Consider the following 20,867-nt stretch of genomic DNA (forward strand, 5'->3'; position numbering starts at 1 on the left):
AGTTAAGGCAAGGTCAAGTAGTGACCCAGCCAGTGAAGGCAAGGTCGTGTGGTGACCCAACCAGTTAAGGCAAGGTCAAGTAGTGACCCAGCCAGTGAAGGCAAGGTCGTGTGGTGACCCAACCAGTTAAGGCAAGGTCAAGTAGTGACCCAGCCAGTGAAGGCAAGGTCGTGTGGTGACCCAACCAGTTAAGGCAAGGTCAAGTAGTGACCCAGCCAGTGAAGGCAAGGTCGTGTGGTGACCCAACCAGTTAAGGCAAGATTGCATTGTTATCAGCTCTCTCCGCATGGAGGAGATGCTCAAAGTGTGCACCATTATTTTCTAAGGATAACAGTAATCGACAGCGAAAGTTACGTTGTACATTTTCTAGCATTAAAGGAGTTATAGCTTCACAAGCTCTTCTTATTCTTTCCATCATATTCAATCTTGTCGTTGGAGCTTTACTATACACTGCATCTTTAACGTATCCCCATAAAAAGAAATCAAGGGGGTTCAAATCCGGTGATCTCGGAGGCCACAGAACTGGTCCACCCCGCCCTATCCACCGATTTGGGAAACTTTGATTCAAAAACATCCGTACAATACGTGCATAATGAGCAGGAGCACCATCTTGTTGATACCATAAATTTAGTCTAACTGCAAGGGGAACATTCTCTAGGTATGCTGGCAAATCATTTTCGAGGAATTCTAAATACATTGGACTATTAATTGGACGTTCAAAAAAATGAGGTCCAATGACTTGGCCATTGCAAATGCCTACCCATACATATAAACTCCAACGATGTTGATTAAGCACCTCACGATACCAATGTGGATTTTCTGGTGACCAATAGTGGCAATTATGCCTATTGAGACTACCATTGCTGATGAATGTTGCTTCATCACTGAAACAAACATTACTAAAAAAATCTGGATTCTGATCTAACATCTCAAGAGCCCATCTACAAAATTGTACTCTGAGTACGTAGTCGGCCTCACTTAATTCCTGTACCAGAGTAATATGATACGGATGGTAATTGACTGATCGTAACAATCTATGTGCCGTAGTTTGAGGGATTCCCAGTTCTCGTTCTATTTGACGGGTACTAATATGGGGATTTTGATGAACCATAGCCAAAACTGCGAGCAATCTAGGGTCATTATTATTATGAAGTCTATTCCTTCGCCTTTCGCGATGAAGTGGATTATTACGAGATCTCCTTTCAATGTTTATAATTTGTTGATCAGTAGGATGGCGGCGATTTGGGAATCGCTCCGCATAAGTACGGGCAGTAAGTCTGTAATTTCTACCACATTCGCCAAAGGTTATAAGAATATCGACTACTTCTGTAGGCGTATAATTTGCCATTTTACCAGAATTTTATCAGAGTACAAATGTTAAAAAAATACATAAACACTTGTGACTTTGGCACTAAATGGACAAAATTTTGGAGGGATACTTAGAGGAACTCCATCAGATGGAAAGTCCAAAATGTCTCGGTACTTTGGACCATTCAAGTTGCCTAAAGGGCAGGTTACGCTAAAAGCAGTTTCTTGAGAAGTAATTAATGAGTAATAAAAAATAATGAGAAGTTTGTTTTAAGACTAATTTCGAGTATTAACAATGAAAACGTGGTATTTTTATTGTTAATTTATTGCAGAATCGTAAGCATGGGTTCTCAGTAAGAGAAATCGAAGAAATTGAATTTCGTCGATTACAGCGCCATCTATCATGAATCGAGAAAAATGTTTCAGACAAATTGTATGTGTTTTTAGCCAAAGATTCCGAATATGCAATAAAAAATAGGGGTTCCCATTTAAGATTTCAAACTTGCCCCCCCTCACCGCCCAGGGGGAGGGGTGGGGGGGCTCATTTTAACGTCATTGTACGTCCCCCTCGAAATGACAAAATTTTGATTCTAAACATTTTTTCGTAGTGTGCTTATTTTTCGAGTTATTTGGCTGCCTAAGTTAAAATGGGTCACCCTGTATATGACAGTTTAAAAATTTTTTTATAATAACAATAGATTTTTAATGTTTGTTATTTTATTAAATTAAATAATTTATTGATAGATATTGTGGCATATCTTTTTATAATAATACATTTAACCTGTATAAATAAAATTTGAAATGTCTTATAAAATACACTATATAAAATAGTATACGCAATAGAACATAATGTAAATAAAAATATAAATAAAATATTGGTTTATACTTACTATTAAATTCTTCATACTTTGAGCTAAAATGCAGATATCTCTTGTTGATCTAGTATTAGAAAGAATAGCGTATTTTAAGCTGTCATTAAATTTTACACTCGCCACTGAATGAATTATTATAGTCACTCTTTCTGTTAGCATTTGCCTATCGACAGCTGACAACCCTAAGTTTTCTTCAATGACATCACCGGAAATCGGAATTAATTTTTTGAAATTTGAGGGTTGCTCTTTTCGCAGTCTATCATATAACTGAAAGAAAATATATTATGTGACGTATTTATTATAATAATTGCCCTGATTCTTAAGAAACCTTTAATAATATTACATAAAAATCATAAAATATTTTGATTTATTTTATAATATCTTTTCATGTTTTTTATCGTATACTTTTATCAAATTTTAAAATTAATTTTCTAAAATAAAAAGTCTTATATAATAAAATTTATAAGAAAAATTTTGCCACTTAAATATTGTAAAGTTTTTACAAAAATACGAAAACGTAAAAAAAAAATCTACTTATGTAATAATCGGTAATTAACTTACCGGTAAGTTTAATATTTTTTCGAGCCTTTCGTTAATGCTTAATCCTTTTTTCGAACGCATCAATACAAATATCTCACGAACATCTGGGCAAGATCGCAATATTTTCTCGATGTATACTTTACCCAGAAATCCTGTCGCGCCTGTTACAAATATACTTTGTCTAACGTAAAATGTCGGAATTGAGTTGGCTGGATCAATTATATTCTCATCCATCGTTAAGTAAAAAAATAAAACCAATATAAATTATAATAACGACACTAGATACTAGCCAAAAATATATGCAAGCACTCGGAAATAGAATCGTTTGTTTTGTTACGTCCGGTGGACTCTACGATTCTTTTCTTTCCTCGAAACGATTTCGTGGAAGAAAGAAATCAAGGATCGACTTGCATTTGGAATGTAAAGCGATTCTTCTTAGGAATAAAGATAAGGCGTAGAAGAACGCAACCTAACCCGCGTGTATCGCCATTAAACTTTAACAAATCTAATTCAGAGAATGGCCAGTCGAGATAGCGCTAACGGAACACTAAATAAATTCTTGAATTAAGAGACGCGAAATTATTATAAGAAATTCCAACAGCCGTATTCATTGGTATAGCTTACTCTTGAAACCGCTCTATCTCAGGGATTATTAAAATAAAGATCTGGTTTTCGGGAAGATTGTCAAAATCTAAACATACAGCAATATTCTTGAAATTGATAGTGCACGTGCGCTTGTTCGACAGGCCACCCTCAAGCGTCCTCCGAATCGTTAAATCAAGAACGATAAGGTAATCAACTTACTCCCACTCTCTACTGGATAGAGCTAAGTCTCGAGCCAAAGGGCTTAACCAATTAAAATCTTAAGAAACGCCTCTCCTCCCAAAAATCAGCCTCCTTGTCCTTAAGAAGGGAGTATTGAAATTATTACAAAAGATTCCCACCATCCAGTAAGGAGGAGGAGTAACTTTAAAATGCAAGCGCAAGGCGCGACGCTGCGCTATTAACATTCTAGTTGACAGTTGAGTACGCTAATTCTTCTGACGGGCAGCAGTGCAGTTGACAGTTCAGTTCACAGTTCCAGTCAAGATTCAGTCATTCAATTTTAAAATTATATAGCCTTGGAGATCCTCTTTTCTTGCATTATGCAATTGAGTTATTAATCTGTTTTATCACAGTGAAAATGATTTTGTTAACATTTAATTGTGCGTCGTGTGAATTTTCTGATGAACATCTCCATTACCCAGCTCTTCATGTTATAAACCTTCGACCTCAGCTATTGCAATTTTATCAACGCACTCATTTTTGTGATGCCAACGAGTTGTGAGTAAAATTGAGTAATTTTTATTTTCTCCCTTTCCCATATCTTACTATCTCATATTTTAAAATCTATGTCTGACAAATAATTTCAAACGGTTTAATAACCATTAAATTTTTACTAATTACTATCAATCAATCAATCCTTGTCTCACCTCTTTCTAATCATCTTCCTCATCTCTCCCTGTTCGTCTAGAATCTCCTCAAGGCGGTTCACGAACGATTTCTTGTTCGTCTAGAATCTCCACAAGGCGGTTCACGAACGATTCCCTGTTCGTCTAGAATCTCCTCAAGGCGGTTTACGAACGATTTCTCGTTCGTCTAGAATCTCCGCAAGGTGGTTCGCGAACAATTTCTTATTTCTTTTTATTAGCTCTTTCTGATTTATTTAGCGAGAATTTATATCCCTAAAAAAATTACCCTTTTAAAAAAAAGGTAAAAAAAGGTGCTAAGTCCGCGTAAAAAACAGTATATGTATTTGCAAAATAGTGTATTATTAACTGTAAAAAACTATTGTAAAAAACCTGTCTCCAAAATAGTGTTATTTTAAAACTGTAAAAAATTACTGTAAAAAACCTATCTTCAAAATAGGATTATTTTAATCTACAAAATAGTTATTTTAATCTGCACAAAATAGTGTTATTTTAAACCGTAAAAAATTGTTCTACAAATTATTTTAATTTTGTGTAAAATTGTATATCCTACAAAAATAATGATATCAAAAAAATTGCGCTAAGTGAAAATAAAAACTTATAAAAATATTTTAACCAAAAAAAGTTATACAAAATAGTTGTTTTAATTTTCTACATTATATCCTAGAAAAATGATGATATCCAAAAATTACGCTAATTGAAAATAAAAACTTAAAATATTTTAAATAAAAAAAATTGTACAAAATAATTGTTTTAATTTCCTACAAATAATATTAAAAAGTTGCGCCAACTGAATAAAAATTTTCATTATAAAATATACATTTCTTTTTTATTTCCAATATTAAAAGAAAAATGATATTAAATGAATTGTAATATATCTATTATAAAAAATCGTTGAAAATATGAACAATCATATACATTGCAATAATCATATGCATATATCCTGAAAAGTTTAATTAAAAAAAAAAAAAAGGAAATGATAATACAAAATACAAAATTAAAAATTATTAAAAAAATTAAAAATTAGAAATTAATAAAAAAAAAATAAAAATTTATATAAAAATTAAAAATTAATACATATAAAAAAATTTTAGTTAAAAAACTTAGCGCTGCTACGTTGAATAATGTGCTAATGAAATTAGCACACTTTATTGTACAATAAAGTAACACTTTATTGTAATACATATTGTAATACATATATATAATAAAAATATAGAAATATATAATAAAAATAGATGACAAAGAATTAATTTTTATTTTAATCTTTTATTGTAATACATAATATAAAAATATTTTATATTGTACAATATATTTTATACATTTCTATTTTCAGATCTAACGAAAAGGAAAATGAAGAAAATCCTAAAAAGTAAGTGTAACACATTATATTATTAATACATATGCGTAAGAAATGATAGATAACAAGGGAATAAAAATTTATTTTACTATTTTTATTGTAATTCACTTATTGTAATTACTTATTTTTTATTGTAATTCATATTTGTGTTGCACACAATACATATATGCATTACAATAAAAGATTAAAATGAAGATTAATCATTTATTATCTATCATTTCTACTATCATTTCTAAACATATTTTATAATATATATTTTATATATTTATTATATATATATTTTATATGTTTCCATTCTTTCAGAACCTACAATATGGAAGAAATGGAGCCAGAAATTGAATTGTCGTCCTTTTTACGTGTTGAGGCTGAAGCGGCTTTAAAAGAAAATATAATACTTAAAAAAAAAATACAAAAATTAATGGAAACACAAAAATTAATGGAAACACAAAAAGAATCGCCGCCACCAACGATGGCATCACTACTACCGCCACTGCCGCCGTCAACGTCGTCACCGCTGCCATCGCCGTTAGCGTCGTCACCGCTGCCACCGCCGCCGTCGTCACCGATAACGACAGCGGGGCAAGTAAGAGGTAAATAATTTTGAATTATATAATTGGCACGTTAATTATAAAGGAATCAGCTAAATGAATCAGCTATGTTAAAAGTTAATAAATCTATTACATTTTCAGATTTATGAATTTAACATTGCCCAAAGTATTTTTAGCCTTCTATAGAATTAAAATTTTTATTTTCATGAATTTTTGTGTCGTATAAATTATATTTTACAAAAGAAATTTTTAATTCACAAATAATTATTTTTATATTTTAAAAGGCTAAAAGTATTTTGCGTAATGTTAAATTCATGAATCTGAATGTACATATATCAAAATTAGATTTATTAACTTTCAATATAGTTAATCCATGCAGTTCTTCTTTAAATATTATATTCAAATAAAATAACATTAAAATATTTCTTTTATTGTAGAACAACCGCGTGCACGATAGGCTAGAGCGGGACGGTCGAGAGGACGAGGCCGAGGCCGAAGTTCCAATCCAAGAACCTCAGCCCGTTATAGAAATAATATTTTTAATTTTTATTAATATTTAAATGTGTATGCGTGTGCGTGTGTGTGTGTGTGTGTATCATCATAACATAGAATATTTTTTATAAATGTGTCTTTTTGTTTTTTCTTTCTATGCTTTGCATAAACTACTTTTTATTTTTCATTTCCTTTTGCAAAGCATAAGCTATTTTTAATTTTGAAAATTTAAATATTCTATGTTATGATGATATAAAAAGATGTTTGTATGTGTGTGCATGCGTGTGCGTGTGTGTATGTATATCATCATAGCATAGAGTATTTTTTCTTTCTATGCTTTTGCATAAACTACTTTTCATTTTTTTCATTTTTAATTTTCTTTCGCAAAGCATAAGTTATTTTTAATTTTGAAATTTTGAATTTCAATACTCTATGTTATGATGATATAAAAATATGTTTGTGTGTGTGTGTGTGTGCGTGTGTATATGTGTGTGTGTGTGTGTGTGTGTATACATCATCATACATAGAATATTTTTTTTTATAAATGTGTTTTTTCGTTTTTTCTTTCTATGCTTTGCATAAACTACTTTTTATTTTTAATTTTCTTTTGCAAAGCATAAGCTACTTTTAATTTTGAAATTTAAAAATTCTATGTTATAATGATGTGTGTGTGTGTGTGTGTGTGTGTGTGTGCGTGTGTGTGTCATCATAACATAGAATATTTTTTATAAATATGTCTTTTTGTTTTTTCTTTCTATGCTTTGCACAAACTACTTTTTATTTTTCATTTCCTTTTGCAAAGCATAAGCTATTTTTAATTTTGAAAATTTAAATATTCTACGTTATGATGATATAAAAATATGTTTGTATATGTGTACATGCGTGTGCGTGTGTGTATATAATATCATCATAGCATAGAGTATTTATTTTTTCTTTCTATGCTTTTGCATAAATTACTTTTCATTTTTTTCATTTTTAATTTTCTTTCGCAAAGCATAAGTTATTTTTAATTTTGAAATTTTGAATTTCAATACTCTATGTTATGATGATATAAAAATATGTTTGTGTGTGTGTGTGCGTGTGTATATGTGTGTGTGTGTGTGTGTGTACATCATCATAACATAGAATATTTTTTTTATAAATGTGTTTTTTCGTTTTTTCTTTCTATGCTTTGCATAAACTACTTTTTATTTTTAATTTTCTTTTGCAAAGCATAAGCTACTTTTAATTTTGAAATTTAAAAATTCTATGTTATGATGATTTCTTTTAAAATCGCTTCAGCCTCAACATGTAACGATGACGATAATTCAATTACTGACTCCATTACTTCTTCCATGATTAGTTTGTGCGTGTGCGTCTGTGCGTGTGTGTGTGTGTGTGTATCATCATAACATAGAATATTTTTTATAAATGTGTCTTTTTGTTTTTTCTTTCTATGCTTTGCACAAACTACTTTTTATTTTTAATTTTCTTTTGCAAAGCATAAGCTACTTTTAATTTTGAAATTTAAAAATTCTATGTTATAATGATGTGTGTGTGTGTGTGTGTGTGTGCGTGTGTGTGTCATCATAACATAGAATATTTTTTATAAATGTGTCTTTTTGTTTTTTCTTTCTATGCTTTGCACAAACTACTTTTTATTTTTCATTTCCTTTTGCAAAGCATAAGCTATTTTTAATTTTGAAAATTTAAATATTCTACGTTATGATGATATAAAAATATGTTTGTATATGTGTACATGCGTGTGCGTGTGTGTATGTAATATCATCATAGCATAGAGTATTTATTTTTTCTTTCTATGCTTTTGCATAAACTACTTTTCATTTTTAATTTTCTTTCGCAAAGCATAAATTATTTTTAATTTTGAAATTTTGAATTTCAATATTCTATGTTATGATGATTTTTTCTTTCTATGCTTTTGCATAAACTACTTTTCATTTTTAATTTTCTTTCGCAAAGCATAAATTATTTTTAATTTTGAAATTTTGAATTTCAATATTCTATGTTATAATGATTATATCAATTGCAGTAAAATGAGCATTATATTTTTTCAATGCCATTGCTAGAGCTGTGATGACTATACCAGAACCACTACCTATTTCTAAACAAATCACAGGTTTCATCGCATGCAGAATGTCTAAATCTTCTTCCAAAGTATCTATTAAAAGATACGAATCCTCAGAAGGATCATAAACTGTCTTGAGTTCTTCATCTGATAAATTAACTACTGGAGTTTCCATAATTTATGGTGAAAATTGTAAGAAATTTCTTTTATAAAACTTGCAAAGTAATCAATGTTAAGTAATAACAATCCGCTGCTTCAGCTCTATTTGACATATCCTATAACAAAGAGAATAGTTATGCATAAAAAATAATACTCTTCGCAACTTTTGTACGCAACTTGTAGTACATGATAGAAGCACAATTTTTTATAACATTCCAATAATTATATATGAAAATTGAAAATGATTTTCAAAATGCTCAAGAATTCTTATAAAATAGGTAACAATAAGATATATATGTTGCTTGTGTAAGTAAATCGCAATTTTTTATCGTTACAATTCGATGAATAAACATATATTTTGCAATAAATAGTACGTACTGTGAAAGAAATATAAGAATAATAAATATACGTAAATTTGCAAGAAGAAACGCGAAAAATAAATGTTACTATTATTGCATGCGCGCTGAACAGAAAACTTGACGTCACCTTGTGGCGCGAATTCTCTCGTCCAGTTGATCCACCGTAGGTTTCAAGAGACTCATAAGACCTTCCGTTAATGCATCCCGCGTCGGATTTTCGCAAAAGTTATCTATCTTGTCGTCGATAGATGTATTGTCACTCGCTGTGTCCACGTCCATGTTATAGCTGTAGTGAAGTAGACACTACCGTGTCTCTTGATATATAAATATTTATATATATATATATATATATATATATATATATATATAATCTGAAATAATAATATAGATACAATCTAATCTAAATATATAAATGTTATATGTATATTATTATTTTATATAATTACCTGAAGTGACACACTTAACCTTTTACAACATATTTATAAGCACCGTTAACGCCACAGAGCGCTACTAACGCTGCGTCGCGTGAATCACTGCTAGCGCATTCTTGTGGCAGACGTTGGAAACGTATTTCTGTATATTCTTTGTTACGTTAAGAGGAGTTGACGATGACGACGTTTCTTAATCGAAATTTTCACATTTCAGACTTTGCATCATGATATCTCCGTTTACAGAGCACGTAGCGCAAAAATAAAAACACTTTTATTATTTAATTTAAACCCAAGCTATCGATTAATTCTACTAAGAACTCGATCCGTTGAGCGGTTATATGAGAAATAAAAATATCGAGTTATACTCTCAATCCGACTCGCGTAATAATACACGGAGTGCATTTTTTTGCTTACGCTGGGACTTAGCAAAGACACTACCGTGTCTCTTGATTGTTTTCTATCTTTATATCTCGTTTCAGCCCTTCTATATATATATATATATATATATATATATATAGAAGGTATATATATATATATATATATAGAAGGTTTCAGCCCTTCTATATATATATATATATATATAGAAGGGCTGAAACGAGATATAAAGATAGAAAACAATCAAGAGACACGGTAGTGTCTTTGCTAAGTCCCAGCGTAAGCAAAAAAATGCACTCCGTGTATTATTACGCGAGTCGGATTGAGAGTATAACTCGATATTTTTATTTCTCATATAACCGCTCAACGGATCGAGTTCTTAGTAGAATTAATCGATAGCTTGGGTTTAAATTAAATAATAAAAGTGTTTTAATGCACTCCGTGTATTATTACGCGAGTCGGATTGAGAGTATAACTATATATATATATATATATATATATATATATATATATATATATATATATATATATATCTCTTTTCATTTCTATTTTTTTCTTTACTCCCTTTTGTATTCTTTTAATTTCCCATCCTCATATTATTATTATTATTATTATTATTATCTATTTCTTTCTCATTATATTATTTTCCTTTGAATTATCATTACTTTTGGGAGAAACCGTTGAAATAGATGAATAATTTTCGAACTTGGACTTGGCGAATCTCTTATCTTAATTTTATTATTGTATTTTAATTTATACCTGTGTTTCAGCGAATTTAGAAAATTTTAATTCTAACTATAACACATATCCGCAAGCGACGAATTCTATATTTCCCTTAATGAGTAAGCGTTATTCATATTTTTTTTTATTACACATCACTTTTTATTTTGTTTTATTTCTTATATTATATTAATTATATATATATTGTATTAACCAGTTAGAATTTAATTCTTAACGTAAATTCTTCCCTGTATATTCTGACTGATAACCTCCGAACGATTGTAACACCCGCGAGAATATATACATACACACACAGATGCCTACTCACGCATAGCTACAACTGCTAAGATGTATTTTTCTTTCTTTATTTTTTTTATATAATATATGTATTTTTTAATTTAATGTATAATTTAATTATTTAACCCGTTCTCTTCCCTAAATCCTGAGATCGCACTAGGTCCCATTGCGCGTAACAAGGATTAAATTCCTTTACCGAAAAGGGACCACCGAACGAATAGGCTTAAAAACGCAGCGTTAAAGAGATCTTCGGTCGCTGACCTGTGTCAGGCCCTTCACATTCGTTCGACCCGATTCATACACACGCCCGAATAAAGTGTTACGTCCCGGTTACAAAATAATAGAAAACTACAATACCGAGATGGGTAACATAATTATTTTATTCTAATATCGCCCGTATTTTTCAGTCACCCTGCATTCACCAGGTTTACTGGGGATGAGGGAGATTATGATCTATTATCAAATTTAAAATTATATTCCAAATGAGAATAAACAGAATAAAAAGATAAAATAAAATAATATAGTATAATTAAATGATTAGATTAAATAAGAAAATGCAATTGATCATAAAATAATGCCGAAAGAATGAATATTAAAATTAAAATAATCAATATTAATATAAATATTATCAACTCAATCATTTCATTTATTAATAAACGATAATAATCAAATAATGATTATGAACTCAAATAATAGGATAATTAATAATTATAAATCGAAATAATAATTAATAATTATAAATCGAAATAATTATAAATTATAGTAGTAATTATGAATCGTACAATATGATTATATCAAGTAAAGTAATAATGACAAAATTATGTTAAATAATTCAATGGAAATTAAATTAATGACATTATTATAATAGTTATATGATAGAAAAAGGATTAAAATAATTTTAACTCACCTAGTTTCTAATTATCCCTTACTTACTAGGAGAATATATAATATTCTTCCTTCCTTCCTTCTAGATCTATCAGAAGTATCGCTCGAAATTCAAAGATCCCGTAGTGTGAATTTTCCAATGGATAATAGATTTCAATATTCGGCGGTAAAGAGCACTGAAAAAATTATTTTTTTGACTGCCACCAAAATATTTAGTACACACATTTTGGTTGACGGTATAAAATATTTTACTTATACTAACCATATTTATCATAGAGAAAACAAAATTCAAAAATTCATTAAAATTAGCGCAACCAAATTATTTGCTTAATTTCTTTAGTTTTTTTTTACAGGCAAATTATCATCTTTACAAGACTTTATTATTAAGTAATATTTAAAAAATTATTATTAAGTACATTTATCTTAAAAAGAAGTGTTTAATAAAAATTTATAATTATATATATACATATAGTGTTAAAAAAGTCTGGACACGGTCGAATATCTCGATAAGGAAGAGTTTTACTAGAAAGTGTTTCAGACAAAAGTTGTATGGCTTCGAGGGGGACATAACATGATACCATTAGTTTTACCCTAAAGAGTCACGTGAAGGTCACCTCCAACTTTTTAAATGGGACACCCTATATACTTTTACATATTTTTGTAGCTCATCTCAAGAGCTTTCCAAAACACTATAATTAAGTTAGTTTTCGTTAAGTACTTTCCGAGTTATGAGACTTGAAATCATTTCTTAATTTTACATAAACCGTAAAATATTTTGTAAAATATTCATTTTTCGATTATCTTACCTTAATACTTTTATGTACAAAATAATGAGAGGAATCAATTGGTGTAAAGAAAATACATAGTTATTTTTAAGAAAAAATATGTAATTGTTAATTGCAAATTACATATTTTTTCTTCGAAACAACTATGTTTTTTCTTTACACCAATTGATTCCTCTCATTATTTTGTACATAAAAGTATTAAGATAAGATAATCGAAAAATGAATATTTTACTAGATATTTTATTGTTTTATGTAAAATTAAGAAATGATTTCAACCTCATAACTCGGAAAGTACTTAATGAAAAATAACATAATTATAGTGTTTTGAAAAGCTCTTGAGATGAGCTACAAAAATGTGTAAAAGTATATAGGGTGTCCCATTTAAAAAGTTGGAGGTGACCTTCACGTAACCTGCAGGTGACTCTTTAGGGTCAAACTAATGACACCATCTTATGTCCCCCTCGAAGCCATACAACTTTTGTCTGAAACACTTTCTAGTAAAACTCTTCCTTATCGAGATATTCGACCGTGTCCAGACTTTTTTAACACCCAATATATATATATAATATAAATATTATTTTTGTGAAATCTGACGGTTATTTTTTCGTCGCACTTTTAGCGGCAGATAGTATTTCATGATGAGGCGGGAGGCGGAAGGGACCAAGCGAGTGCGCGCCTTTGTACGCGCCTTAATACATACGCACTTCGAGTTGCGCGTGATCATACCGGTAAAAAGATCTTGTCAGTACAAGTCGATACGCAGTACGCAGCGTTTGGCAAGATCCAGTTCAAGATCCTAGTAGAAGTTTTTTCTTGTGTCTTGTGGAGTTTAGTTTTACTAAAATTAGTGTCTTGTGGAGTTTAGTTTTGCTAAATTGTGTTAAAATCATGAAACGGGATATTAATGACGATCAAGAATTTATTAAAACGACATTAAATGACTGGAAATTATCAAAATGGTATGATCGATTTATTGGTAAGTACTTATTAAATACGCACATATAATTATATGTTGAATTTTATCATTTTTATCAGATGTAACAATAATTAACATATCGATATCTTGCTTTAGACTATATATATTTAGCATGTTAACATCTTGTTTCATTAAAGTATAAAGTATATGTACATTAGAATACGCATTTTTTAGTCTGTTTTTTAGTTCTGTTGCCGGGTGTTTGTTAAACTTGCGAGAGTGAAATAATTGATTTATGATGAAAGTGTCTTTAACCTATAATACACAAATTGTTGCATTGTTGATTAAGGCTACAGTCAAGCGTGCGCTACGAATAGTGAATCTAGAATGGATACGCTGGCAGCAACAAATTATTTTACATAGAGTATAGTTCGACGTTCGGCCCCTCGATCCTCGACTGTTCCACAGGAACGCCGAGCTATACTCTCTATGCGAGATAATTTGCTGCTGCCAGCGTATCCATTCTGGCATCACTGTTCGTAGTGCACGTTGACCGTAACCTAAAACAAGGACGGACTCGTCGCAACATTCGACTGTTTATACTCTCACGATCTTATTGTTAGTCGGCGATAAAAAAAAGTGCGCATTCCACTTATTCCAGTGTAATAAATAATTCAGTATATTTCGTCGATTTAGAACACATTTTTGAGAGATTTAGTGTATTTATTGACCGATACGGTTTAAATAATTGTAAATGAAAACAAGGCTAGATTTAAGTTTAATCGTTAAACAATATTAATTTTCTTTAATTCTTTTATTCGTATCTCATGTTTTAGAGGAAGACATTGATAAAGAAGCTTTTCTGAATATAAGTGAAATTGAAATAGCACGAATAATAACTACGATTGGAGGGATTCGCTGTTTTCTTGAGAAAAGAAGATTATTGATAGACAGTATAAAATTGGTAAGATAAAAATTTTTATGCTTTTCGAAATATTAAAAAACAGTAAAGAATGAATTAAATTGTAAATGTTTGGAAAAATTAATATCTGATACCTTTATAGGAAAAATTACTAAAAGTATCAAATGACGACAATGATGATAATCAATTGATACAGTTACAATGTCAAAATAATGAAAAAGAGCCTCAAGAATCAAATAAACAAAAAGAAGCAAGATTTTCTAAATTATCCTGTAGTGATGCACAACCTTCGGTATGTTTAATAAAATATTTCTTTTCTTAAAAATTTGAATAACTAATAAAAATAAAGCAATAAATATTATAAAACAATAAAATATATAAAATATATAAAAAATATATAAATAATATATAAAATATATAAAAAATATATAATATATAAAATATATAAAAAATATATAAAATTATAAGATATATATATAAAATATTTAAAATAGTTATATATAAAAATATAAATAGTTATGTATAAAAATATATAAAAAATATATGTATATAAATATAAAATCGAGTTGTAAACAATAAATGTAAAATATAATTACTTAATTGAAAGAAATATATTTATTAATGCTTTTGTTTTGTTTTTTTAGACATCGTGTGCACAAAGAAATCCCTTGAAAGATAAAACAACACAAATATTAAATACAACTTCAATTGATGACTTTCATAGTGAACATTATAACACTGGGAATATATTAAACGATTCATCAGATGAATGTACGAGTACCGAAGAAGATAATAAAAATTCAGCACTAAAGGAATGTGATAATATTAAGGAAAGTGGGTCAGAAAAAAGTAATAACAATCAGAACAAATTTAACATTTCATACACCTTAAATCATTCTACATCAATTCAAAATGCGGTAATGTTTTCATGCAAAATACAATTTTATAAATATTTTATTAATTTTATAAATATTTTACAAATATTTTTTTTTATCATTTTAATAGGATTTGAGAAAACTATTACTAAGTTTTATAGATGGACAAATTATTATAAAATTTTATGAAAAGCATAACATACTCGATGAAACCAAACGTAGGAAGTTGACCGAACTTCTTGTTACTCAATTTATGTTTGCAAAATCTGTGGACGGGACAGAAATGTAATTGCTAAATATACATATATATGTATAAAATATTTATTCTATATTTATATTATTAATATATATATATATATATATATATATATATCATATAAATGTATTCTAATGTTCGTAGAGTTCGTTTGTTGAATGCTGATTTTGACATTGTATCGAAAAAGATTCAGAATTTGTTTCCAAATGAGCAACAGGCATTTTATTATGTTCCACCAAAATCTGAAGGACCTTCCCAAAAAATATCAAAAGGAAAATTACCGGATTTTTATCGAAATAAACTTGATGAATGTCGACAAATTGGACTTATAGAAAGAAAACGAAAGAGAACTAGTGAAAACATTAATAATTCAGATATTGAACTAAGCATTAATTCTGAAGGTAATAATAGAATATATGTAGTTAGTTCTGTAAGTTGTATTTTTTTAGATACGTTACAAATTTAATTAATATTACGATATATCTTGTAAAAGATTTTTAAGTTTAAAACTAAATTATTAAATTAAAATATAAATATAGCTAAACGTGTTTGCGAAACACATCTGCAATGGTTGCGGTATAATACAGCACCTTGGTCGTCTGTAAAAAAACATTGGAATGGATCTCGTGAACTGAGACATCAAAGTTTTATAAAACAAAAAGGAAATGTTTATGACATTTTTAACGAATACCCAGTGCTTAAACAAGAATTCGGTTACATGCTTGTATGTAATGAAAAATTTATTTTTACAATTTCTTTTTAAAAATTTGTATTATATATGTAGTTTTTTTTTCAGTTGGATGCTGATTATAATGCTTTAATTAATGAAAAATCTAATATTTACAACGAATGGCCCGAACTATCTAAAAAATTAGAAACATTACTAGAAAATCGAATCGTAAAAGATAAAACTTTTGCGAAGCAACTTGAAGAGATCCAATTATATGAAAAAGGAGATGGTAATAAAATTTTTAGTATATAATTAAAAAAAAATTAATTTATTGTAATTATTTAATTATGTTGAACAGAATGCAGAGATGCTGCATTGATTTCTTTAATATCGGTATTATGTCCTTCCAATGTGCGATTAAAGATACCAGGAGGAAAGATATGGCGACCCACTATAGCAGAATCAATGGATGCTTTTATTTGTCATATTAAAGTGAGAAATTTATTTAATCGACATTTTGTTATCAGATTCTAATGAAATCGATTAAATTTCATCTTTATATAAGATAATGTAAATACTAATTAAAAATTAATAATAAGAAGAATTTAAATTTATAGGTTCCAGGGGAATTGGAAAGAATAAAACGTCGAAGACAAGAGAGAGCCATTAAACAGAAAGAAACTCTACAGCCATATATAATTGCAATAGGCTCACAATTAACTGCAATTGAGACATTTTATATCATCATTGATGATATAATGTATAAAATGGAAAATGTGTTAAAAGCTGTTGATATCCTGTACAAGATTTTTCAAGTTCTTAATGTCAAATATCCATCCGCCTGTGAACAAGTTTGGCTTTTTATACAAAAATATATTTATGGGCGAACAACAGAATGGGATAAGTATGACAAATCTGTCATGAATTTAATCGATCTTTTGAAAAGATTTTAAAGGCAAAATATAAAATATGATATCAATTTAGATTGAGAATTTGATTTATCATTTATTACATTAAAAGAAAGAAATTGTCGTTAATATAAAATTTTGATATTTATGCATTCATTAATTGATTTAATAATTGATTGATGTTAACTGTTCAATTTATAATTTAGTTTAACACAATTTAAGATAATTGTCATTGTGTTAAATTCTATATTAGGGATGCTAAGTTTATCGGTATTTATCGATACTATCGACAAGCACTAACAGCACAACAGTCGATAGTTGTCGATAAGGAAAATAATTTATCCATAACTATCGATAGTTTTCATGTAGGATTTCTGAACACGGCCTTTGACGATAACATTGTGTAAAAAACCACGACTCGATGCCATTGTATATCGAGATGTAGTAATGCGTTTCAAATATTATTGTCTTTCGCTTTTGTTGTCTTTCGCTACTGTCGTCTTTTGCTCTTATCGTCTTACTATTTATTATAATTAGTAGACAACGGATATATACTAAACATATAATATAAATATATAATATATATAAACCACCTGCAATCTAGAGAACCTAAAATTAAAAAAAATAAACAAACAATTAATAAAATTATCGATATTTGTCGACAGTATCGACAAGGATTTTGAAAACTATCGATAGTATCAACAAGCAAATTGTTTCGATATTTAACATCCCTATTCTATATATTTTATTACGTTATAATTCTATATATTATATTACGTATAGTAGTTTGACTGTTTCCAAAAATATATAGTATAGTTTGAAATGTCGTTAAGCGTTAAATGTAGTTATAAAAGTTTAAAAGTAATATTGATATGTATATGTGTGAATTGCTTTCACGCTATTTAAAATCTTATTTTCTATTTTAATAAGTTGTTTTTTAGACGTAAAAATAAATCTTGCGTTTGTGATTCTATCATTCATGATGTTCCGTTGCTATTTATGTGAGAGAGGATTCAAAAATATTGATCTGTTTATTCGTCATTTTTCTGTAATTCACAAATTTGAAACATGTATCAATCGTTTCACATGTATGCAAAATGACTGTTACCGCATTTTTCAAAATATTAATGTTTTTAAAAATCATTTGATTATTGATCATTCAGAAGATAATCAAAGATCTTTAAATGTATTAAGAATTTCTGCTGTTGATATATCAGCCCCAAGTGATAATAGTAACAGGGATTTTGATCTTACTTCCGACTCATTTGAAAGTGAACAAGAATTTATTAATGATTTTGACAATACTGAACAGAATCTTATTGACTTAAAAAAACAATTACAACATGAAGCTGCAAAGTTTGTATCTAGTTTTTATAATGAATTGTCAATGAATAGAACGCATGTGCAAACGATTGTTGATTCTACACGTATATTTGTCAACAAAATAATATTTTCATATCTGAAGCCAAATGTTCTAAATTTTACCAAAAATGTCGATGCAATCCAGTATAATATTGAGCAAGTCTTCAACTTATTTGAAAATCCATTCGATTCACTTGATTCAGAATTCAAACGGTTTAAATACTTTAAAGAACGAGGTACTTTAATAGAACCAGAATCGTACGTAATTGGACAACAAACTATTGGTAAAAAAATTGAATCAAATTATGTAATTGTACCCACTAATGTGACCGGTCAATATGTATCTATACAATCAGTTATACAAAAATTATTTGCTCTACCTGATTTCTTACAACAAATTTTAAACTATATGCAAAGTTTATCATTAGAATCGAATGGAATTTCAAATATAATTCAGGCTGAATTATTCAAAAAATTACAACAAAAGTATCCAAACAGAATAATTATTCCTCTTATATTTTATTATGATGAATTTGAAGTGAATGATCCACTTGGCTCAAAAACTGGCACTCAAAAAATTGGTGCTGTATATTATTCTTTACCATGTATACCTCCAAATGCTCAATCTCATCTTGTTAATATACAGGTTGCATTATTATTTAATAGTAATCATCGAAAAGATTTTGGCAATAGAAACGTCTTTTTACCACTCATTAAAGAATTAAAATTTCTACATACGCATCCAGTTTACAGGACGAATGACAATATTGATATTTATGTAAATTGTCTCTTATTTGTAGCAGATAATCTTGGTCGTCATGAAATAGGTGGTTTTGTTCAGTCTTTTTCAGCCAATAATCCATGTTCAGTATGTAAAATATCTCGTAACGAATTACTGAGTGCAACTTATGAAAAACCCGAACTTTTACGTAATATGGAAAATTACAAACTTGATGTTGAAAAAAATGATGTTAGTACATCTGGAATACACGAAGAATGTGTATTTAACGAAATAGAAGATTTTCATATTTTGGAGAACAGTGCCCTTGATATCATGCATGATATTTATGAAGGAGTTTGCGAATACGATTTGTCTCAAATTTTATTACACTACATTGTAAATTTAAAGTATTTTACACTTCAAGATCTAAATGATCGTATCGGAGCTTTTGACTTTGGCGTAAGTGAATTGAGCAATCGAATTCCTTTTTTGAAGAGAGAAAAATTAAATAATTATCGTTTAGGTTTTTCTGCATCTCAGGTAATACGTTTTATGAAATATTTTGGCCTTATTATTGGCGATCTTGTGCCTCCAGATGATTCTCATTGGGAACTGTATCTTACTCTTAGAGCGATAATTGATATTTTAAACGCTAGATCATTTTTATTGCAAGAAGTTGAATATTTGCAATGTTTGGTAACGGAACATCATGAAATTTATTAGATTATTTGGAAACACTTTAAAAACAAAACATCATAATATGTTGCATTACACACGACTTATGCTTCGTGTAGGACCTCTAGTGAATCTTTGGTGTATGCGTTTCGAAGCAAAACACAAAGAGTCTAAGATAGAATCACATATAATTACTAGTAGAAAAAACTTACCACTTACTCTTGCTTTGAAACATTTATTAAAACTGAATGATAGATTACTTAATGAAATTTCATTATCTGATGAAATGTTACTCGGACCAAGTATTTTAACAGATGCTATATATTTTTATCCTCATTTTAATTTATTTAAAGAATATTTACCAGAAACTTACACAATTGTGTCATGGATTAAAATTCAAAGCATTTTATTTAAGCCAAAATTTGTGTTAACCTTAAGTGTAAAAGATTTATTACCTGTTTTTGGGATGATACATTTTATTTGTTTAAATAATGTAAAAAAACCGTTTTTTATTTTACAAATTTTAGAAACAGTTAGTTTTTCGAGGCATTTATATGCCTATCGCGTTTCATTTTCAACAAAATGGAAAATTTTTGAATGTAATAATATTAAGTCAATTATTAACTATAATGGTGTTACTTCTTTAGTAAAATCGGCTGATGCCGATTATTTTGTAATAATGCAAGAATAAAATTCTACCAAAAATATGGTTGTTATTATTATATTTTTATTTAAGATAAGAAAAATATTTTAGTTGTAAGAACTAAATACAAGGAACCAAATTTTTTAGTTGGAACAATAAAATATTTGGTTGATCATATATTAACCAAATTATTTGGAACGGTTTACCAAATTTTGATTATGTCAACAAAATTGTTTTTTCAGTGAGTGGTTCTCAGT

General features: G+C 28.8%; 3 protein-coding genes across 4 annotated transcripts; 2 read left to right on the forward strand and 1 right to left on the reverse strand.

Annotated features, from left to right (window-relative positions):
- Positions 1-1,415: 1,415 nt before the first annotated feature.
- LOC145974322 (uncharacterized) lies at positions 1,416-6,551 on the forward strand. The gene is made up of 4 exons (XM_083104115.1): positions 1,416-1,513; positions 5,523-5,558; positions 5,850-6,136; positions 6,532-6,551. The coding sequence occupies exons 1-4, from the start codon at positions 1,416-1,418 to the stop codon at positions 6,549-6,551; spliced, it is 441 nt and encodes a 146-aa protein (XP_082960241.1).
- Positions 6,552-7,253: 702 nt separating this feature from the next.
- LOC145974738 (SNAPIN protein homolog) lies at positions 7,254-9,757 on the reverse strand. Its single transcript, XM_083104760.1, has 3 exons — positions 9,616-9,757; positions 9,297-9,483; positions 7,254-8,926 (listed from the first exon to the last, which is right to left on the reverse strand). Exons 2-3 carry the CDS (start codon positions 9,446-9,448, stop codon positions 8,884-8,886), a joined length of 195 nt encoding a protein of 64 aa, XP_082960886.1. The 5' UTR covers positions 9,449-9,483; positions 9,616-9,757; the 3' UTR covers positions 7,254-8,883.
- Positions 9,758-13,145: 3,388 nt separating this feature from the next.
- LOC145974635 (uncharacterized) lies at positions 13,146-20,654 on the forward strand. Of its 2 annotated transcripts, none has more exons than XM_083104598.1 (10): positions 13,146-13,621; positions 14,415-14,542; positions 14,643-14,792; positions 15,145-15,417; positions 15,506-15,660; positions 15,776-16,032; positions 16,171-16,355; positions 16,428-16,590; positions 16,660-16,793; positions 16,919-20,654. In XM_083104598.1, the coding sequence occupies exons 1-10, from the start codon at positions 13,600-13,602 to the stop codon at positions 17,252-17,254; spliced, it is 1,803 nt and encodes a 600-aa protein (XP_082960724.1). In that variant the 5' UTR covers positions 13,146-13,599; the 3' UTR covers positions 17,255-20,654. The 2 variants fall into 2 exon arrangements, with proteins under 2 accessions (XP_082960724.1, XP_082960723.1); XM_083104597.1 differs by having other exon boundaries at positions 13,147-13,638.
- The last annotated feature ends 213 nt before the right edge of the window (positions 20,655-20,867 follow it).

This window comes from Camponotus vicinus, unplaced genomic scaffold (genome assembly GCF_025532165.1).
Source record: "Camponotus vicinus isolate PSW18456_S1 unplaced genomic scaffold, iyCamVici1.0 SCAF_7, whole genome shotgun sequence".
NCBI classification, from domain to species: domain Eukaryota; kingdom Metazoa; phylum Arthropoda; class Insecta; order Hymenoptera; family Formicidae; genus Camponotus; species Camponotus vicinus.

Bases quoted from the DNA above. Each gene is read 5' to 3' on its own strand.
- LOC145974738 (XM_083104760.1), bottom strand. From the start codon at position 9,448: ATGGACGTGGACACAGCGAGTGACAATACATCTATCGACGACAAGATA. The intron at 8,927-9,296 runs GTGACGTCAAGT...TCTTTGTTATAG, and splicing joins GAGAGAATTCGCGCCACAAG to GATATGTCAAATAGAGCTGA.
- LOC145974322 (XM_083104115.1), top strand. From the start codon at position 1,416: ATGGACAAAATTTTGGAGGGATACTTAGAGGAACTCCATCAGATGGAA. The intron at 5,559-5,849 runs GTAAGTGTAACA...CCATTCTTTCAG, and splicing joins AATGAAGAAAATCCTAAAAA to AACCTACAATATGGAAGAAA. The intron at 6,137-6,531 runs GTAAATAATTTT...CTTTTATTGTAG, and splicing joins GACAGCGGGGCAAGTAAGAG to AACAACCGCGTGCACGATAG.
- LOC145974635 (XM_083104597.1), top strand. From the start codon at position 13,551: ATGAAACGGGATATTAATGACGATCAAGAATTTATTAAAACGACATTA. The intron at 16,033-16,170 runs GTAATAATAGAA...ATATAAATATAG, and splicing joins ACTAAGCATTAATTCTGAAG to CTAAACGTGTTTGCGAAACA. The intron at 16,794-16,918 runs GTGAGAAATTTA...TTAAATTTATAG, and splicing joins CTTTTATTTGTCATATTAAA to GTTCCAGGGGAATTGGAAAG.